Source organism: Sebastes fasciatus, chromosome 11, assembly GCF_043250625.1.
Source record: "Sebastes fasciatus isolate fSebFas1 chromosome 11, fSebFas1.pri, whole genome shotgun sequence".
NCBI lineage: Eukaryota > Metazoa > Chordata > Actinopteri > Perciformes > Sebastidae > Sebastes > Sebastes fasciatus.
In genome coordinates, this window is record NC_133805.1 from 30,543,477 (window position 1) to 30,565,094 (window position 21,618).

General features: G+C 41.2%; 1 protein-coding gene across 2 annotated transcripts in view; it reads left to right on the plus strand.

The window, feature by feature from the left end:
* Positions 1 to 20,019, plus strand: part of LOC141777722 (epidermal retinol dehydrogenase 2-like) — a 38,350-nt gene extending 18,331 nt beyond the window's left edge. The window contains exon 7 of one of the 2 annotated variants that reach the window (XM_074652238.1): positions 1,682 to 3,529. In XM_074652238.1, the coding sequence (XP_074508339.1) occupies positions 1,682 to 1,784 (103 nt within the window). In that variant the 3' untranslated portion in view covers positions 1,785 to 3,529. Of the gene's footprint in view, positions 1 to 1,681; positions 3,530 to 17,687 lie in introns of those variants that run through there. The other variant, XM_074652239.1, reaches the window with a different exon arrangement.
* The last annotated feature ends 1,599 nt before the right edge of the window (positions 20,020 to 21,618 follow it).

The following is a 21,618-nucleotide window of genomic DNA, read 5'->3' on the forward strand; positions in this document are numbered from 1 at the left end:
CAGTAATTTCTGACCAACTTTTAAATGGGGTTACTTTAGTTCACCAGTTTCCTCCGGTTTCCAACCACCACCAAAACATGTATGCCCTCGAGGGGGTGTTGCGTCAGGAAGGGCATCTGGCGTAAAACCTACGCCAAATCAATGTGCGGATCAATGAGTCCGCTGTGGCGACCCCTAACGGGAGCAGCCGAGACACGAACAACAACTTTAGTACACCAGGATAATCTACTCGGTATCACTGTTGCTTTTAAAGGAGTCCTGGGTACATAAAGAAAAGTAGATTTATTAATTTCTTTGTTTAGTCTAAAGCTGCACTAGCAGCTCAGTGAGACTGTAATGTTCACTGTAAAGAAACCTAAACTGTTAAGGGCCCTGACACACCAAGCTGACGGTCGGCCGCCGGACAGTTTGGGGCCGTCGGTGAGCGTCTGTCGGTCTAGTTTTTGCGGTGTGTCCCGCATCCTCGGCTCTAGTCTGCCCTTGTCAGAGTTATTTCGGCAGATTCAGCATGTTGAATCGGCGGCGGAGCTCTTCGGTGAGAGCAATCGGTCCGATTGGCTGTTCAGCTTAAACGAATCAGTGCACGAGAAACTGAAGTGAGGAACGCAAGCCAACGGGTAAAGAGGACACACACAGAAGGCTCTTCTCATTTTTCATCTTCATCGCGTCTGATCATTCCAACACACGGCTATTTTGACAGCGACATGAACATCTGGAATGAAGCTAAGTGGTGAGCGAGAGTGGTGTTAAAATGGTTGACAAACGCCGCTTTGTTTCATGTACGTATCATAACGACGGCTTGTATATCCGCCGTCCTCGGTCTGAATGATGAATACAGACTACCAACGCCTGCTGGTTGTGGAGAGTTACTTCCTCTCACACAGGCAAAGAAAGTACGTCCTAACTGGCTGTTGGCTGTAGTCTTTGTTCAAGCGCAACTTGTCGGCCAAGACAAAGGTGACGTGAGGCGACGCAACGGTCGGCCTTCATCGCCGCTAGTTCTCTGATGTCAGGGTTAGTGTGTCTGGGCCTTCAGAGAAACATATGGTATTGATGGAAAGTTAGTTATTAGGCTTCTTACCCTGGGAACCATGGATATCTGTAGTATCTTACATGGCAATCCACTCTGTGGTTGTTTCAATGTTTCCATCAAGACTAAAGAATAAGACAATTAAAACACATTATAAATGTCGTCGATGATGCATTTTTCTAGTTCCCTGCACACTCCTAATTCTCCGATTTTACAAGTGTAGTCTCTGGAAACACTTTCAGCCTCTGCTGGTTTGCACACCTTGCATGCCATTAATGATCTGAGCTCTGGTTTTAGAGCAAAATAAAATAAAATATTCTGAATTTCCAACAATACCAGAAGGAAAGATCAGCAGGTCGTTAATCATGAAGTGAAAAGATATGAAACAGAGAGGCCAAACAGGAACCGAAATCCTCTAGAGGTCTATGAGAAATATGATTTTTTTTTTTTTTAATTAATGTTGAGGAAAAACTATCAACAGCTATATCAGTAGCAGGACATAGAAGGTACCAGGTGTGTCTGCTGCTATCAGTCGGTCTGACAGAGGTCCTGTGTATTGATGAATTCAAATGCACTGCCTGCAGCTGTGGAACAAAATGCAAAGTCCGAGCTGAATATCTTCTCATCCTGTCCCTCCATCATCCTCTTCAGTGCTCTGCAGTGGAAGCTGACCTACCGCCTCAGCTCTTACCTGGGAATGCCAGTCCAAGTAGACTGCCACGCTAACAACAGTCGGCACTACAAATTGCACTAGCGCACAGTCACAAGTCCTCTCTGAGAGTGGTTATTACAGCCACCTCATTGGCTACAATGAGGTATTGGGAAAAGGTTGATTGTGTGTATGGCAAGCCCTTTTAACATTTAATCAGTAGGGCCGACTCGTAGCGATTTAGTTTTCACTAGTGGTAATGCCATTTCCACATGTCAAAATGTCATTGTGACGAGTTCAAATGTTAATATAGCATATCTGTAAAACATTTTTGACATGCTACAAATATATTTTCACATGCAGTATAATAATTCCAGATATCTACAATTGAATTAGCACATTGCTGAAAAAAGGATTGTGACTGGAAATTTAATTTCCCATTTTGGTTATGTAGCTCCAATTACCATGTTCATTTCAGATATGTACTTACATCATTTTGACAAGTGGAAATTAGTTTTTTGATGTCTAAACTTAAGTTCTGACTAGCTATAAAATGAATAGATACCTCAAATATACATAATTGTTACTAGTATGAATATAATTTCCACTAGTTACAGAAATGCAATTTTAGATAATAGAACAGTTCTAGTGAGAACTGAGTTGTAGATATCATTAATCAGAATTGCAGCTAGTCAAAATTACATTGTGGATACGTTGGCTTGGAATTATAACACGTCAAACTTGAATTATAGATATCTGTAATTGAATTTGAATAGAAGGTGGTAGAAAATGGTAAAAGTTGATTAGCTGTTAAGTTACAGATATTTACAATGAACATTTCCTCTATTAAGAAATTCATTTTTAATAACAAGAATTAACATTTTGACCAGTGAGAACTGAGTTGTAGATATCTTTAATCAGAATTGCAACTAGTCAAAGTTTAATTATAGAAATCTGTAATTGAATTTGAATAGATGTCAATGGTAAAAGTTGACTAATTAACATTTTGACTGGTAGATATCTTTAATTAGAATCGCTACTAGTCAAAATTACATTACGGATATGTCGGCTTGGAATTCTAACTAGTCAAAAAGCAATTGTTGATGTCTACAATTACTATTACCACTACTGAGTAAATGTTAAAATGGCTTGTCATATTGTGTGTGTGTGTGTGTGTACCTTTCAGTTCCCCTTTCTTTATTTAATACAGTCCTTGCCAGATGGAGAGACTTTAAATAACAAGAAATAAGCATAATACACCAGGTAGAGGTAAAGCACAAATACTGTATGGGCACTTCCTCTAGCACTACTGTACTTTGCTTTGACTGTGGAGAACACTGCTGTTATTATGGTTGTTGTGGCTTTAGCACACTGCACTCTCACAGCCCGAGGACAGTGTTTCCGAAGGATTATCGATTTACGGGGACAATGCCCTATAGAACAGAGCTGACGGCAAGCTTTTTTCTTTGACCTCAGACAGTTGAGTGTTCGTTGAGACATAAACAACTCTCACCGTTACCCGGAGACTAAAGTGAACCAGTTTGTAATGTAGAGGGTGTTGTATTGTTTGCTTGTGCTCAGCAGGTTTCTGATGATGTTGTTCAGGGCTTTAAAAGCACACATATTGTGAGTATCTGTAGAGTAGCTCCAGGTCATGTGTCATCAGGACTCGGCAGACGAGTTCTTGACACAGTTATGTACAGTTTTGTTTTTTTATTGATTATGAGTGTCAATTGAATAATGGGATGTTATTTTTCATATCCAGTATCAATCGAGTAACTTGGTCAATTGTCCCCCTGCAAATGCAAATATTGAAAGTGTTTAATAAAGATGGTTTATTTTGTCATGAATCTGAATGGTGTTTGTAATAAAGTGGGTGTAGCACTTCTGTTACTTAGGCTTTCTGTTGGTGCGTTCAGCATTTGAATAATTTGAAGTGACTATTGTGTGCACTTCACCTTGTAATGATTCTATTATTCTATAACGTACACTATTTGAAGATTAATTATACGCACGTCACATAGGTGCAGGGGAGAAACGGCATCAGTAAGGTGAAATGTAACGCCTGCACACTCGCTCCATGCCACAAAGGTTTAATAATGACTATGTTTCAATCCTACTTGGATCTTTGTCAGGTCAGAATGTTTGAAAAGTGGAAACAACACCCATATTTATACATCATGCACACCAATAGGCAAACAAGCTGATGGCAGGTGTGGTTCATCCAAAAAAAAAACAATACCTCAGCGTGATAAAACATCCACAAACAATTAACAATTCAATAAAGTACATAGAAAAAAGGACATAAAACATATTTCTAAATATCAAACATATATTATTTATAAATTACAGCTGTCAAAGTTAACTCAATAACGCGTTAACGCAAATTCGTTTTAACGCCACAAATTTCTTTACTGCAATTGATTTTTCGGTGGTTGTAGCGGGCTCTGTTTGAAAGCTAGAGTGTAGATACTGGCATCATATGAAAGTAGAAAAAACATAATGAATCCATCGGTACCAACCATGTCATACTAGCTTTTCAGGATGGAGGTTAAATAACGCTCCAAACTTGCGCTAAATTTTGTCGAGGAAAAACTGGCATGGCCGTTTTCAAAGAGGTCCCTTGACCTCTGACCTCCAGATATGTGAATGGGTTCTATGGGTACCCACGAGTCTCCCCTTTACAGACATGCCCACTTTATGATAATCACATGCAGTTTGGGGCAAGTCATAGTCAAGTCAGCACACTGACACACTGACAGCTGTTGTTGCCTGTTGGGCTGCAGTTTGCCATGTTATGATTTGAGCATTTTTTTTATTCTAAATGCTGTACCTGTGAGGGTTTCTGGACAATATTTGTCATTGTTTTGTGTTCTTCATTGATTTCCAGTCATAAATATATACATACATTTGCATAAACCAAGCATATTTGCTCACTCCCATGTTGATAAGAGTATTAAATACTTGACAAATCTCCCTTTAAGGTACATTTTGAACAGATAAAAAAATGTGTGATTAATTATGGACAATTATGCGAATAATTGCAATTCCATATTTTAGTTGATTGACAGCCCTATTATAAACATATCCATCGTCACATATATCAGACACTACATTACTTACATTAAACAAAGATTGCATTAAGTTGGCCTCTTCCACCACCACCATGATGATCATCCCATGATCCTGTATGTAAGAGCACTGGCCTCATTGGGAGCAAAACATTGAAATCTTTTTGGATGTTTGCAGCTTCCTCTAATGACAGCGTCCCTGAATCATACAGATGGGGCTGCAGTCAGATGTCATAACATTTGGGCCCAACATGAGTTGGAAATAAGGTCCATATAAAGTGCAAGCAGCTGGGAACCTGATCTGTAGATCTCCTCTCCTGAAAGTAGAGGATCTGATGAGGAAAGTAGTGAAGCTGTCTTTATATTCTCCTCCTTGAGCTTCACAGACTGTTGGAGCCCACTTAAACTATTAAACTTCATGCGTTTATCCATTATGTATAGACTGTATGTAAAATCAATATCATTTGATATCCATAAAGGTGCAATTAAATGTTGATCAAGTGGTGCTCCCTCAGTGGCCGAGAGAACTACAGCAAGCCTTTATTTGGGAGAGACTTATACTAGTGACCCAGTTAAAGCAAACTGAGATCTCACTCTCAAGTTATTTGTTATCGTATGCACAACTATTACAGAAGCAGTTGTCAATGCAAATCTTGGGTCTCAGTCTCGCTCCAACAATGGTCTTACGGCCAGTGGGATGAAGCTGTCCCTGAGCCTGGTGGTGAGGGACCAGATGCTACAGTAACACCAGCCAGACAGATTGGCTGGGGTGGTTGGGGTCTTTAATAATCCTGTTGGCCTTCTTCCTACACCTCTGGGTGTAGAGGTCCTCCATGGATGGCAGCTCCGTCCTGGTGATGTGCTGTGCAGTTTTGAGGGCGGTGCAACTGCCGTACCTGCAGCCGGTCCGGATACTCTCGATGGCGCACCTGTAGAAGTTGAAGAGTATCCTGGAGTCCATGTTGAACCTCCTCAGCCTGCAGAGGAACAAGAGCCATTGTCTCGCTGTCTTGGTAATGGATATTCCTCCATGTTTACGTGTTGTCTCAATAAATTCAGTATAACGTCCGTTTCCACGGCGCCACTCCCATCAGTATAGAGCAGAATTCTCCAGAATTTCCACATTAAAGGTCTCACAGCCTTCCCTTTAAAGTTTTTAAAGTGAACAAAACATCAGGAGTAGAGCAAAGATACTTGCCTCCATTAGTGATCAATAGCACATTTCACATATAGCCTTGTAGCATGTCAACATATTATAGACAGGTTACAGTTATCAAAGTCATTCCTCTGCAGTTACATATTAAGGGGATGTTGTGTTCAGAAAAACAGGCTTTTGAGGTCATCATCTGAGTAAAGTCTTTCTCCAGCGCCATTCCGTTTCTATAGTCTTTGCTTTGCACTCCTCACAGTGCGGTGAATCCGCCTGTCGACACTGTGTCTGCCTGCTGACGTTGACTCACATTCTCAAGCATCACTACAAAACTGATAAATCCCACATCCTGCTTTCAAAACGACCACGAGCTCAGTTATGGCACGACTGCGCGTAGGCAGTGTGGGTAAATGAGGAAATGTAACCTGAGGCCATATCGGGACCTTTAATTTGACTTCGTTGGTGTGTAGTGATTCACTGGGCGTGTTGGGTCAGTGTGGAGGACCCTTTTTTTCAATTTTCACTTTAAAAGCATTTCCCTTTAGTCTATTTTTCATTAAATGTCCTCCATTTGTTTACCTCATTATCCTTTCACACATTTAGGTGTAATTTATTTTGAAGATATTTCATCACAAGCAGGGGCTTTATAGAGGGGACATAAAACAGAGAAAGGAGACAAATTAAAAGCAACCTACCTAGATCCGAACTAAGGATAAAATATAAATAACAGAACAATCTTGGCATGTGTGGAAAAACTCCCTATATGAGGGGAGACATGAGGGGAAAGCATTGAGTGCTGGGCAGAACAATACAGTTGATATATGTTTAAATGGATCAATCAAGGAAAGCATATGAGACTGGAAACTTTATCTCGAATGGATGTGGAACTTTGGGCTGGTGCCAGTGGCTGTAAAGGTAACGGCAGCATCCATAACCGCTGTGAATAAGAGGCTCTGCATTTGTGTGAATTCACAGATTTTGTGCGTTATTAATTACATTATGGTTTGCCCCCGCTATGTTGACGGAACAGTGAACTTGGGGCTTTTGGCCCCCCTGGTAGACCAGCTTTGAGAGTTAAAAAAAACACTAGTCCACAAAAATCTCTACATTATATGATTTTGTTATGGGACCCCAATGTTCTCCCCAAGATCTCACCTTCATTCTCCATCAAACAGGATCTTTCCGTGGCTTATCTTCTACTGCTATGAACTGATTCACAGATTAACAAAATTGGTTCTTTGACGTCATTAAAAAAGTTTTCCACAGTTTTAGCATTGCTCTCCTATAAGATTGCCTGACTCATGATGGACAGTACCGTAGATAGCATCTTTTTCATTTGGTGCATTTTTTTCTTCCATGTCAAAACCTGCTGCCTACATTACCCACAATGCAACTCGACACTGCTGAGAGTTGGGTTGAAGATGTGGGTGTGCTATGCTCTTAGTGGCTAATGTATCCTGGAGCCTCTAGCCTGCAGCAGACATGAGCAGCGGGCGACAGGTCTGGAAGATCACTGCTTTCTAACTCCACATTTCTTTAATCTTCTAAACTTTAGTCTTCAGACCCAACTGACGCTGATTCAGGTGACATCACTGAAAGCAATTTATCAGATTTCATGCAGCTCCCTTTGGAGACACAAAAGGCTTTATACTACATTTTATTATAATTAAGTTTTCAGGATTGTCCTTTAATACATCCGTTCTCATTAACGTGATAAACGTCCACTTCGACTCAAGGATGAAGTGATTCCATTTTGGTGGTCAAAGGTCACTGTGACCTCACCAAACACGTTTTTGCCCATAACTCAAGAATTCATATGCTAATTATGACAATTTCTCACACATTTATAACAGGATAAAGTGATGACAATTTGAACAGACATGGATGTAAACTGCGGCGGAGGCAGACAACCACGAGGCGGTAATTCCATCCATCGAACCGCTGACCTTACGATTGATGTGTAAAATTGGTGCACATCCCCTTTAATAACATTAAGGCTTCTTTTCTTTATGTGGACTCATACAATAGGCCAGTGCTGTAAGATTAAGGTGAAGTATTTTAGGAATACTATAACATATGAGGGTTTACATTGAAGTGGAGCACTGAACTTCAACACTAGCAAAAGAGCCGGCCAACCAGCGCACACTGTAGCACTTAACAAAACTTGCAGCCAACTCTGATTAGGTGAAGAAAATATCTTGGAGCTTATTCCATTTCAAACTAGAAGTGCACTCGGAGAGCACAGACCTCCGCCAAGGCAGGTTTCCTGTACGTCGCCGGCCCCCCTGTGGTGGCCTGTGGTGTTAATGCACAGGCTGAGCGGAGTTATTAAAAAAAATTCCCAAAGCCGGATCATGATCCGGATCGCCACCAAAATCGAATGGATTGTTCATTGTGCCACACCCCACCCCTCTAAAAAAAGTTATTCAAATCCATCACAGACTTATCGAGTTATCGTCCAAACGGACAAACGGACAAACAAACCAACAAACCAACAAACCAACGCCGGTGAAAACATAACCTCCTTCCTAGGCCTTTGGACTTGGCGGAGGTAATAACTGTGTCCGTACAGAGTTGTAAATAACGGTGTGGATTCTCCAATGCTTGGGTCATAACGTTAGTAGCACCCCTAGTTGCCCTAGTTGTGGCATTCCTGTGAAACACTTAACTGTGAAGAGCTTCACAGTCCAGGCAGGCTGGTACCGTGCCAGTATCAGTCAGACGCCAGCAGTTCTGACAGCAGCTTATCGCAATGTTGTCTGACAGCCAGTTCTCTGAAGCGTTTCACCTACATTTCATTACATTTTCTACCTGCATGTTTCCCCCAGAATAGTTGACAAATGGCTCAATAAAACAAGGGATGGATTCAGAGATGTGGGAGCAAAATTGCTGCACACCCAGAGCACATCTAAGGTGATACATTTTCAAATGTCTCCAAATGCAGAGCTCGACTGGGTTCAGACTGGACAAACGGGGAGCAGAAACAACAGAAACATAATATAAGAAGTAAATCAGCCGACTGCTCTACATCTACTGAGTGTTTATGACCTTCAGTCGAACAAAACACAGGCCTCAAGCTGCCGTTTATACAGCCATCACAGAATGTCAGTTTTATGGAGACACTGGGTGTCTTTATGGCAGTGGGCACAAGCATCCGGCTAGATACAACTTATGAAGCATGATAATGTTCCTGTCAGGAGCTGGTTTCTAGCTGATGTTGAACACAACATTTACAAGTACACACCACCTACCTTGCTGTTTTATGTGCAGGCGTATGCATAAATGGGGTGTTTATCCCCGTTCATCCCTGTAAAATGGCCCTTTTGAACGTAGGCTGTCAATAGAACAGCTTTAGGTTCCCTTGTTTTAAATGTACCAACAGCATAGCCATGACACTGGTGGATCCTGAATAGCCTGTGTGTTGGAATGCAAGGATCCAGTGTTTTTGGAGCTTTACCTGTACTGGGGACTGGAGGTCTTCACGGGTCAACTCAGTTCACGGCAACCAAAACTGGATCTCGCTCTAATCGGGTGTGGTAGGCACCTGTTGTATTGCTGCAGGTCTCAGGTCTGTTTGTCAATCTGTCTGATACACAACAAGGCTCAACACCACCTCTTAAATGTGGTTGCCAGGCTGGAACCAGGCGTCAGCTTTTGGTTCCAGAAACTGAAAATGTGGTTGCCATTTTTAGTCACTTTATTTTTGGAGTAATTAAGATACTATGCAGGTATACGTCAGCTTAATAATACAAATCTTACGAATGGTGGTGTTCATCAGCCCGTCAATGGGTGTACCAGCTCTTGCGGTCTTCTCCTCACTATGTTGGGCTGCTGTGGCTCAGAGGTAGAGCGGGTCGTCCACCAATCGGAAGGTTGGCGGTTTGATCCCCAGCTCCTCATTTTTAGCACTAACTGCTACGCCATTGTTAGACTATTCAGTCTTGACTTGTTAAGATCAACATATCATTGGTTTATGCCCTGACATTTTCCATGTCCCGAATTTTTCTATTTTGAATTGAAATTGTGACAAAACTATTAACATTAGATTAGGAGTTCAGAGAGGGGTCAGGTTCATGCATATGAAGACATACTAGATTTGTGTGCAAGAAAGTAGGTTATAGAAATGTGGATCCTGGAGTCCTCCTTAAGGTTGATAGAGTGGTTGATTTAATTCTCAGTTTGTAGTTTTTCCAGTGAGATTTGGAAATAGTTGAGTCCAGAGACTTAAACCAAGTGGGGTTTGGTTTGACTAAAATTATCTGAGGAAGAGGAGGCATTTTAACTGGTTCAATTCTTCCACTTAGGACCAGAGGAGGTTATCTTGTGTTTTACAGAGTAGAGTAATGGAGTTCAAGTGGAAGGAACCTGACAGCTTTGGAGCATTATTGATTAGTCAGAGAGCTTCTTGCAAGGATGTACAGTAATAGGGTTGTAGATGGAAAGCAATGCACGGACTAATCTTCCCATGTATGTTGGTGTTGTGTTCCCTGGATGTTGGAGCTTTGCCAGATAGCTGGGAGGGGGAAGAGTAACACATGTGCAGTGTGAAACTATGTGAAGCTATCACTGATATCTTTAGGAAATGGATTGTATTGGTTATATACTAACTTGGTTGTATACCTGTAGTATTGGTCAGTTGCTAAGTAATAGATGTATGGTGGATAAGGTCTTATATGTGTTCTACACATAAACTAAACTTGAAACTTGAACTTGAATATTCTGTCTGTATTAGAGGGATGTGCCGGTATTAGATGTCCATGCTACAATTACTGTGTCGTGGTGTTGCTGGCGTGGCTTCCAGGTTCCAGGTCCAAGTTAGTTTGATGTGATTTAGTGTTTTTAATTTGCATGGTCGGATTCATTCTTTCTGTTCCCCTCTGCAGTCATTTGGCTCCAAGAAAAAAGCGTATTATTATTACAACATCAGGGCTCCTTGTTGTAAAGAAGCCCACCACTCTTACTACACAATCAAGTCCAGCCATCCTCCATCCTGCATCAAAGTGCTGGCATTAGACTGACATGAATGCATTTAGCTTTTAGACCTGTACAATTCCACGGCAGATGTGTGCGTCAGGTCCTACTAGTCCTCTGACACCCACCGTGAACAAAGGCCTTCTGATTGCCTGACAAATGGTCCCATCCGTTCCACTTCGTGAGCACCTCAATGCCAGTGATTGATCAGCGATTGTCAGTTACTCTCGGTGCTCATGGCCGGACCCACCGCTGAAGTCACTGAGGTCCTTCGCATTTTTTTCCGAGGTGTATATAATAAAAGTTGTGAAATAATTGCCTAAAAATAACTTTCTGTTTGGTGCAGCACAGATATTGTACAATGCCAAGATTACAGACTTGCCGGCACAGTGGGCAGTACCTGCTCTTCCTCTCGTCTTTTTTCTGTCCCAAAGCTTTGATTGACAGAGCCTTTTCATTTTTGTTTGTCACTGAGACAGTTTACAACGTAAACTATAAGCCAACGCCACGCGTGAAGATTATAAGATAGCGGCTGGATTCTTTCACTGTCGCAATATCACGCGAGAATCGCTGGATCAATCCATCTTCTCAGGCTTCAAATAATGCGTTTGTGTCCGGCAAGCCAGATCACGGATCAATCAGTCACAGTTTGGGGATTGTGTAAACATATTGTAGGTTTTATAATAGGGATGGTAATAATTAACCATTTAACCGTTAACCGACATTAAGCATCTTAACCGTCACTTGAAGGGGAAAAGCTGGTCCACTTTAAGAGAGTCTTAGCCGGCATTACAGATATAGGAAGTTGGCTCCCATCTATAGCTCGCTTGAGCGGAGGAGTCGTAGCCTCGTAGCATTTATTCACCGACAAATAAACTGTACACACACCGTCTGCTACACCTACGTTCACAGCTAGAACGCCACACACACACACATGGTCTGTCGGAAACTTGCTGAAGTTACGCCGCGCTGACAGACCGTATGTGTGTGACAATGGTGAGCACAAAGCTACCAGCAGAGCTACAGATGCTAACGTAGCATAAACACACACACTGTTTTGTAGGACAATCTCTATCGTTAATCCGGGCAGACAGAGTGTCGTTACGCCGGGCAGACACACGGCTGACAACCTGCTAAACTAAACTAAAAGTGCGGTGGAGACTTTTACTGGGAAAGTGGCTGCATGTCCGCGACACTACATGAAGCACCGTGGCTGCTAAGTTAACACTCCCGGACGGGTGAACTGGGGACTCAGTTGTCTGTTGTACTCATACACTGCAGCTGGTACACAAAAATCTTGTTGGTTAACGGTCAATAATCGGTTTGCGATAAACCGGTTATCAGTTAAGAACATTTTTCAAAATTAGCATCCTTATTTTATAAGAAATGCGCCATTGACTGAAGGTCAGTATAAACACAGCCTTTTTATGAGTCAGGTAGGCTTAGTCGTGGTGCCTACATTTCCCATAAAGCAACACATCGGACTCTGCGTTGGCTCCAGTAGGAGGGCAGTGTGAACCGCTCCCATCACTTGACCCAAATGATTAAAAACGTGTAATATCTTTCATCTCCTCGGTGCTTCAGCCGAGTTGTTTTGCCCTTTCATTCCGTTTGATAACAGAGAGCATTCTGGAGACGTCTTCCGTCCTTGATCTTTTTCTTTCTCTGGTCCATTTGTCTGAGGACGGAGCCATTATTCTCTATTAGAAAGCTTTTCGTCTGTGGAACACAGCTCACACAAATGGAGATAGTGCCTTGCCTGTCACCTCTGTTCATTTTACATAAAAGCCATTGTGTTGAAGCTTTTAATAATGTGTTGTTGCGTTATCCAGCCTTGTCTCTGCTCCCTCTCCGAAGACAAAAGAGTCATTGTTAGTCATCCGAGAGCTGCTAGCACGGGCTCATATAGGAAGAGATGCAGGAAGCATCATTCTAGCTCCAACAAATGATTTAACATTAGCACAAATTTGTTGCTCCACGAGGAGCTTCATTCTGATTGTAGACACTAACAAAGCCATCGGCCCCTGGACTGTTTGTCTGCTGTTAAAGGGGTACTCCAGAAATTGAGCATTCTTCCTTAAAGTTAGGGGACTCGCCAGAGTCACATGACGCAGAAGCCATCCTGAATTTTGCTGTCTTCGTCGAGCTACAAAAGCCCTGAATCACACATTTCCCATAGAAATAATGATATCCTATATATTTAATGACATCCTCAACATAGAAATACATGAGTCTCCTAAATACAGGAGTCTCCTAAATACTTTAGGTTTATGTTAGGTGCATTAGTTTGAATTATTTCCGTGTGTTCTCTGTGATGGTGGTAGTAACACTACAGTCCTCGTAAGTCTTTGCCTTGGCTGCCGTCAGGTAGAGGCCGGTCAGACGCCCAAATAAGATCTTTGTCATCAGCAGAGTCCTAGCAGTCTGAAATGAATGCTGTCAGGTTGACATAAAGGGGCCATGTTTAAACAATCTATAGCGCATGGTCTAAAGTTCATGGAGCAAGTGCATTTAGGATGTGTCCAACTCCTTTTTTGCTAGTTAAACGGCGCATAATCTGGACGCAAAGTAAGGCGCAAGGGGGCAAAGGGGTTGTATTTAGTCACTTAATTAATCATAGGTGTGTTTTCGGCGCGAGAGTGTCATCTCCCATTCCATTTAAAAGCCATGTGCGCCTGCACTTGTGCATTGCTGTTTAAATGGGGAACAACAAATACAGATTGAAGCGGAATATTTCGTTAGATAAAAACATGTTGAGAGTTTTTTTTAAATGATTACATCTATCTTTTTTCAATTCATCTTCACTTTTGGACTCTGGAGTTATTGGAAATGTTTGGATTACATTGGTCTGAAAGAATCCTACGCAGCCACCACTGGAATCTAACAGGGGTGTGAAGATTCACTCAGCTCACAATGCGATACGGTACACAATATTGGGTTCATGATACGATGCGATATTATAACAATCATTTTAACACAACTTGAATAATGAAAATATATGACTGAAAAAAGTAGCCTTTTATTTAAAAGTCACAAAATGCAAAACATTACATAACTACTATGGTAATTTCACCTGACTCCTCCTTTATTGCCTGGCTGCAAATCAGCTGCAAATGCACTAACCACGCCAGCACTAGGAATTTGACGATGAGGAAATATTCCCACCGGTTAATAAACTTGTGACAACACCAGTGTTTAACCAGATATTTTACAAGAAAAGATGACGGTCAACATGTGTAGCTTTCTTACTTTGATGTTTACCTTTCCGTCCTCTTCGTGCGATTAACGCTACCTCATTAACGTTATGGTTCCCTTATATCATTGGGTTTAAATCTGAAATACTGTATTGTATTGTAATATTGTAGGCACGTTTGCTTTCGACACCAAATCCTCTGCCATCTCTCGGGTCTGTTAACTCTCTCTCGTCAACGTGTGTGTGTGTGTGTGTGTGTGAAATATGACACCTGCCGCTCTGAGCTGACTCCTTAAGATGCGTTCACTTTCAGATTGAGACGTCCGTCCTCCGACTATCTATTGATAACATGCCGCAAAAATTAACTAAATGGGTTTTTTATTTCTGTAAAAAAAAAAGCAAGACAACGGTGGGGGCGTCTGACCTCAGAGCGCCCTCGTCTGTTCAAACAAAGCACTGATAAAGACGAGAGAATGCAGATCAGTGCTTGTATGACTAGATGGAACTATGATGCCCTGATATCGCGATCCAGTTTTTCGTCTCGACGATGCATGTCGTCACGTTTTTATATTGCGATATTTCGTGGCACCATATTTCCTCACACCCCTAGAATCTAATATTACAAATAGTAAAATACTAATAATATTAGTGTAGCCTGATCTTTATCTGCAACTGTGCAGAAATACTGGCTTTAAACAGAATGATTAGACCATTCAAATGTCCATTTAGAATTTGAATGTCAACGTTATGAATGAAGCTTCGAAGCTTCTAACTAGTCGGTACAGCCCTAGAATTAATGTTGCTGTGGCAAATTGTGAAGGGAGGGAAGGGACAGGTATGTGGACCCTCTGCCTTCCATCTACCTCTCTCTCTCTCTCTCTCTCTCTCTCTCTCTCTCTCTCTCTCTCTCTCTCTCTCTCTCTCTCTCTCTCTCTCACTCTCTCACTTTCACTTGTTGGTTTATTCATTATATCCACAGACCTGCAGACAACACCAAAATTATCATACTGTGTTTGTATGATGAACTAAATCAAATGTGTAATGATGTCAAACTATGTCAGAGCGTTGATGACAATGTTAAAGGTAGACACATTATCACCGCTGATATACGCTCTGTAAACAGTCATTATGTGTCACTCTGCAGGAACATAACTTAGCATAATGAAAGCAATATCTGTTTATTGTGGTGAAGCTAATTGTACCTTTCTAACAAATGATGCTAATGGTCTAGACCAGTGGTCTCAAACTCAATTTACCTGGGGGCCGCTGGAGGCAGAGTCTGGGTGAGGCTGGGCCGCATCAGGTATTCCACAAAAAAAGCTTTGTTAAAAAAAAAACAATCTTCTCAAACGTCATTATTAACAGTTCTTTAACTTGAATGGGTTCTTCTGAACATGAACTGTCCTGAACATGAATGGAACATTGAAGAACATGAACGGTTCTTCTGAACATGGCCTATTGTGTCTCCCACTTTTCCTGAAATTGTCTGTGCTCGTCACCAACCTTTCTCTTCACTGCAGGCTTTGAAAAAGACAAGATATATATTCATTCCACTTGGTGTCACTCCGCAATAAAGTTGTGCCTGCTGTGTTTGTGTTGCTCTGCAATTACACCACCAAACCGCTAGTTGGCGGCGGCGTCTCTATGAGTTTCCTTCTTCTTCTTCTTCTTCTTCTTGTACTACAAACAGAAACTGAGGGAGTTGGAGCTCATAACTGTTGAACCACAGAACTTTTACTGACATTACTGCAACGCCGAAAAGAGAAAATATATCTGAGTGGATTTGTGTGAACAAACATTGAAAAGATGGAGGCAGAGAGAAGTAGAACTTTCTGTGGTTGTCCGGGGTCCTGGCCGCTCAGCATCGCTGAGAGACTGGACCAATCACAGCTGTTGCGGTCTGCGTCGCCGCGACGTGTAGTTACATTTCTGGAGAGGTGCACGTCAGGCTACGGCGTCGATTCAACGCAGAAGTATAAATCAAGCTTTAATCGAGCTTATGCGATGTTACACGGGCGCCGCCATAGTTGTTGTGAAATGTTTCTCTGCTTGCATCAAGCCCGGCCGATTGCCCGCCTCCGGGAGCCATATACCCCACTGTGATGGGTAGGTTCGTTCAGCTCGGGCTCGCGCAACAAAGGGACCTTCCACACACAACGCGGCAAACTGCCATTCACATAAAACTCGCGGGCCGAGGGCGCCTGGTTAGCTCAGTTGGTAGAGCGGGCGCCCGTGTAACAAGACTTGGTCCTGACCGCGGCGGCCCGGGTTCGAATCCGGCCTGTGGCCCTTTCCGCATCCACTCTCTCTCCCCCCTTTCCAAGACTCTATCCACTGTCCTGTCAATAAAAATGAAAAAAATGCCCGCAAAAAAAAAACTTTATAAAAAAAAAAAAAAATTTGCGGGCCGCACTAACATTAAACTTTCATATCAAGGTGGGGGCCACAAAATATCGTCTTGCGGGCTGCAATTGGCCCGCGGGCCGCGAGTTTGAGACCCCTGGTCTAGACTAAGAGCATCATTGAACTACTAATGAAATATATCCACTACATAAAGGCTATGTTATTTCTTTTTTTATAGTTTAATACATCAAATAAAATCAATAAGAAATGCAGCATAGGATGAAGTGATAAAAAGATATGTGATGAAAGAATCGAAATGATGGTGAGGATAACGTCTAAGTACTAAGCGCCTAAGGTACAGTTAAAACCTATGGAGAACATACACTCGGTGTCCAGTTTATTAGGTACACCTCGCTAAAATTAGTACAGTCGAATACGACATGCCTGTAATGGATCCTCTGTTGTTCAGTTTGTGTTGAAAAAGTTTTAGAGACGTGCTGATTCAACCGTCTGATAGTTTTGGAGGCTGTACCTGCAGTTCGTGCTGCTGTTGAACTGTATTGTGTTGTACTGACAGATGTTTCTATTGTGATAAATGGGAGCGAAAACAAAAGTGTTGCGTTTACGTTTTTACGTACTGTACACTGCCTCACTTGAGTGACCAGCTAACGTAACTGGCAGTTAGGACACTTTCATTTTCCAAAGTCAGCAAACTGCCTTACCGAACTGGGAATTTTTAATTCAAAACCGATTTTTACAGGTGAAATATTTAGTTTCTCCCATCTTCAAGAGGTAGTTTGAAATTAATAACAGTAAGTATAAAAGTAAGCGCTAACATGCTAACACTTTACAATCCCACCGGCTCTTTAGCATCCAGTCTCAACACACTTTCACACAGAAAGTTTGGGCACATCCGATCTTTTCAATGAACATGTAGACGTGGGTGTCATCTGCATAATAGTTATAAGTGATTTTATTGTTTTGAATAATTAGGCACAATGGAACCACTTTAAATATATATTTTTAAAAATGACTCCTTAAGATAAAAGAGAGATACAGTACAGGCCAGATCTGACCGTACTGCATTAATATATTATAGATAAATTGAACCCAACACCAGACTAGGCTTCTTCTCTTTTCTTCTCTCACATACATCTAAAGCTGTTTTTGAATCTAAACCCAACTCCTCACCTAAACTAATGTGATATTTTGCAGACATAAGTACCAGGCAAAAGTGTCTCAATGGCCATCTGATTTCCTTGTTGTGTTTCTCTCCACAGCATCCTCCCCATGAAGCAGGGAATTATGTTTGGCCAGTACCTGGGAGCCTTCAACCTCATGGACACATTCAAGGGACGCTCCAAAAAACAGGAGTGAGTGAAGAGCGATGAGAATAAGAAGTGAAGGATGACTGACACGTGAGAAGACATGGTGATATTTAACCCATCAACACGTAATTTAATCTTAATAATACAGATTAGGGCAGAACTTTTAACTCATTTCAATGGTTCGTGCTTGAATACAAACATTGAACGCCCGTTAGTCTCTCTATATCTCACACTGTATAATCCATGTTTTAAGCATTATTATCCTTAATGTACTCGTTTTTTAAATGGAAATAAGTTTAAAATGTAATCTTATATTTTGTAATTGAATATAATAATAATAAGCTAGCCAGTGTTTTTGCCTACTGCTACTTGTTGAGGACCAATCCAGATGATGTCATGATGTATCATCAGTCCTAAGCATCCACAAACAGCCAAGTCAAACATTAACTTGCATAAAAACTGGGAAGCGTGGGTCAAAAGTCAAATGTAATGTTTTCCGAATCTCCCTAAGTCAATGTCCTTTCTGTACATTGTACATTTTAACTGGTGATTTAAAGGAATTGAACTGAATGAGCACATGACCGTTCCCCTTCTGTGAATGTAGCCATAATAATCATCTCGATGGGGTTTTTAGTTTTGTTGTTGCTGCGTGTTATCGGTCTAAATCATTTCACATTAACAACCAAGCCTTTCTACTCAGGAACAGTGAACCCTGCTCAAAGGGTTTAGATATCCCATACCTCGCCTTGTAAAGGTTGGACCACTTAAAGCTCTTTTTTTCACCTCGTGTTGAGATTGAAATGTTTTTGAAGTCTGTCTTTATTCGCAAACGACAAATGTACTGACTGTTAAGACGTTAGCTAGCCGCGTAGCTAGCGTGCTACAGCTAGTGGAGACCCCTCTACTTTTCTCCTTGTGTCCATACATACATTCATGAAGTGGAGTAAGAAAGCCTCCAGATAAGCACAAATACATGAACACACCTTTCATCTACAGTAAGGCGAACTTCAGCTCCATCCGCTAACTCTTTTATTCCTCTTGTTACTTCAGGTCATCTAGCTAATGCTAATTTGAAAAGCTTCAAAGTAGTTTACTCTATGGTTTACTCGCAACACCCCCAGCTGTGCTTTAATGTTACAGTATGGTCTCAGTGTAGTTAGAGAAGCCATAGGGAGCTCGTATATTACAGTATAGGTCTCACTAGTCGTGTTTCCATCCAATTGTCAAGCGAATTTGAAGTAATTTTGTGTTTCCATCAACTGTTTTGGAGCTCAGCTATAGTCGGTCAGAAGTTGGCGCTATAGGCTACGCATGGCTGTAATCTACCAGTAAACAAAGTAGAAGAAGAAGTATTGGTTGCGAACCGGAAACAAAACAAGTCGGCTTTACCATCTAACCATTTACGAGAGAAAAATGGAGAGAGAGCTTCAGGAATTAGTTTGAATTGTTCTTTCATGTCAGCTAGTATTGGTCAAGACAAGTATTTGCGCGTTATGGGAATATCCGAGAAGATACAGCGACAGCAGAAACAGCTGATCAGTCATGTGAGTTAAATTTTCTCTACGTCAGAATTTATTCGGCAAAGGAGTTTCCATAATCCGTTTAGGAAAAAAGCTCCTCACGCGAGTTCACAATTGACGTTTTATCGAATTTTGCCGTTTCCATACAGCTTTTCTAACGCAATGTTTCAAAATGTGCATAGAAATATGTGAATGGAAACACGGCTGCTGGTATGTTCAGCAGGCAGACACGTGTGCTTGTGCTTGCAAATTCCTAACTTGAAGTCATTGAAGTAATACGCTTTTATTTTGCACTCAAAATATCTTCATTTCCATATTAACCATCGTCACACTTATTAAGCACATTTACTACCACGCAACCTTCAGTCTGTAACGGTGATATTATAAATATTATAATACATATATCTGGGTACATATCTGTCATAGATCTAACTTTGTTTTAATTGAACAGTGTGTTATTGTTAATATGTAATATGCAGCTGATTGCCATCATATGAATGTATGTCATTTGTAGTTGATGTTTTTTATATTGAACACAACTTCTGTAAAAGTCATCTTGACTACCGATATATCTATATCGAATGGATTGTAATTAAAGAGTATGCACCTGTTGCCTTAATTGTTGTACGCAAACAGTTCAATGAGTCCCAAAGAAAGAAAAGAATGTCAGGACTGTGTTTTCAGAGCTGTCTCACAGTTTGAGTGTGGAAACTACCTGAAACCGTTTCAACTCTGATCAATAAATTCACATTTCAAATGTTTTATTTCTGTGTTCGGCTGAAATGAATTACCTTAATTATACTTACTAAGTCTTGTATGGTCAAAATGTAATTAACTGATTAACTGATATGAATTATAAGAGTTTACGGAGCGCCTTGGTAGCTGAATGGTTACACAGTACGTCATCCCTCCTCTCTCTCTCTCTCTCCTCTGTTTCCAGTCTGCCTCTTCACAGTCAACATTGATGATGTCGTTTACACAGTAATTCTATAAAAATGAGTTTGAAGTCCTAGTGGTGCATTTAATGAATGTTTTCAATGATAAATGATTCTCATTCAATTTCAGTTGTCCTTTGATCATCACTAGTCCATACTGCGAGATCACAACAAAAGGCACAAACCCCAGCCGCGGGCTTGAACAGTGGCAGTTCTAGGAACTTTTAACTTGGGTGGCAAAGGGATGGTCATTTTTTAATGCATTAATATTCTCCTAATAATAGGCTAAAACATAAATAAATAGGCTACATGCATACACATAACTGTTGATGGTCAGTTTCCTTTATAGTCAAGTAGGCTAATACTAATAATGACCCATAAATAGGACCTTTTTCTAAGCTTTTTCACTAAAGTTAAGACTATTATTATACGACTATTAAGACTATATAGCATTACACAGACCCTGGGTTCTATCCAACCCACTATCGTGCTGTGGACCATATACACATTTTGATGTGAAACTAGGTTGGTTCTATCTTCCGCTAAATTAACTCAAAATGACTGAACTGAATCATATCGTATACGATACATTACAGCATATACTGATAGAATGAGACAGTTAGCCTGGATGTTTCTGGATAAAGAATTAAGATCAGGTTCTGACTATATTTAAGGCTGTTAAAGTCAGTTTGTTCTGCAGAACAAACCGTTAAGTGGTTAGGCAAACCCTGCCATGCAACACATAACAGCAGTTTACAGGCTTGTTTTAATCTCAGGAGATGAGCATGAAGTGACTGAATAAGTAGCATGCGTCAAAACAGAGTTAGTGTGAATGTGATTTTTGAACAAAGCAAAAATGTGTATTACCATCTTTAGGTTCATGAGCTTTATTATACGGATATTCACATTTCACGACAAGACTTCTCCTTGAGCGGGACTAGGACACAATAACAAACAGATTATAATAACAATCTGAGACTGTCAGTGGCAAAAACAAGAACTTTTAGTGGACGTAACGTTACTTTGACGCTGCTCACTTGCCCTCGCAGCTTGTTTAGCGGCTGCCGGTTACAGCGTTCTCCCTCAATACTGAACCAACTTCAGTAACTGTTGTCCCCATTAGTCACTTAGACACATTAACATGGGAACATAGGGTCCAGGTTGAAAAATACCAAAGTTATCCTTTAGGACAGTGTTGAGATTAGAAGGTGAATCTGCACTACACGTCTTCATGTTGTGAGTTTCTTCCTTAAAAGGACATGGCCTATGAAGCTCTAGCAGAGGTTCACCACATTTGCCTCGCAGCTTCCTGCCCCCTTTTCTCACAAACGATCAAAACAAATGGCCCATTCTTATTAAAGCTGCAGTGGGTCAAAGTCTCTCCGTCACAGACTAGATTTTCTAGAGCCTGAAAACAGCCATGAGGAG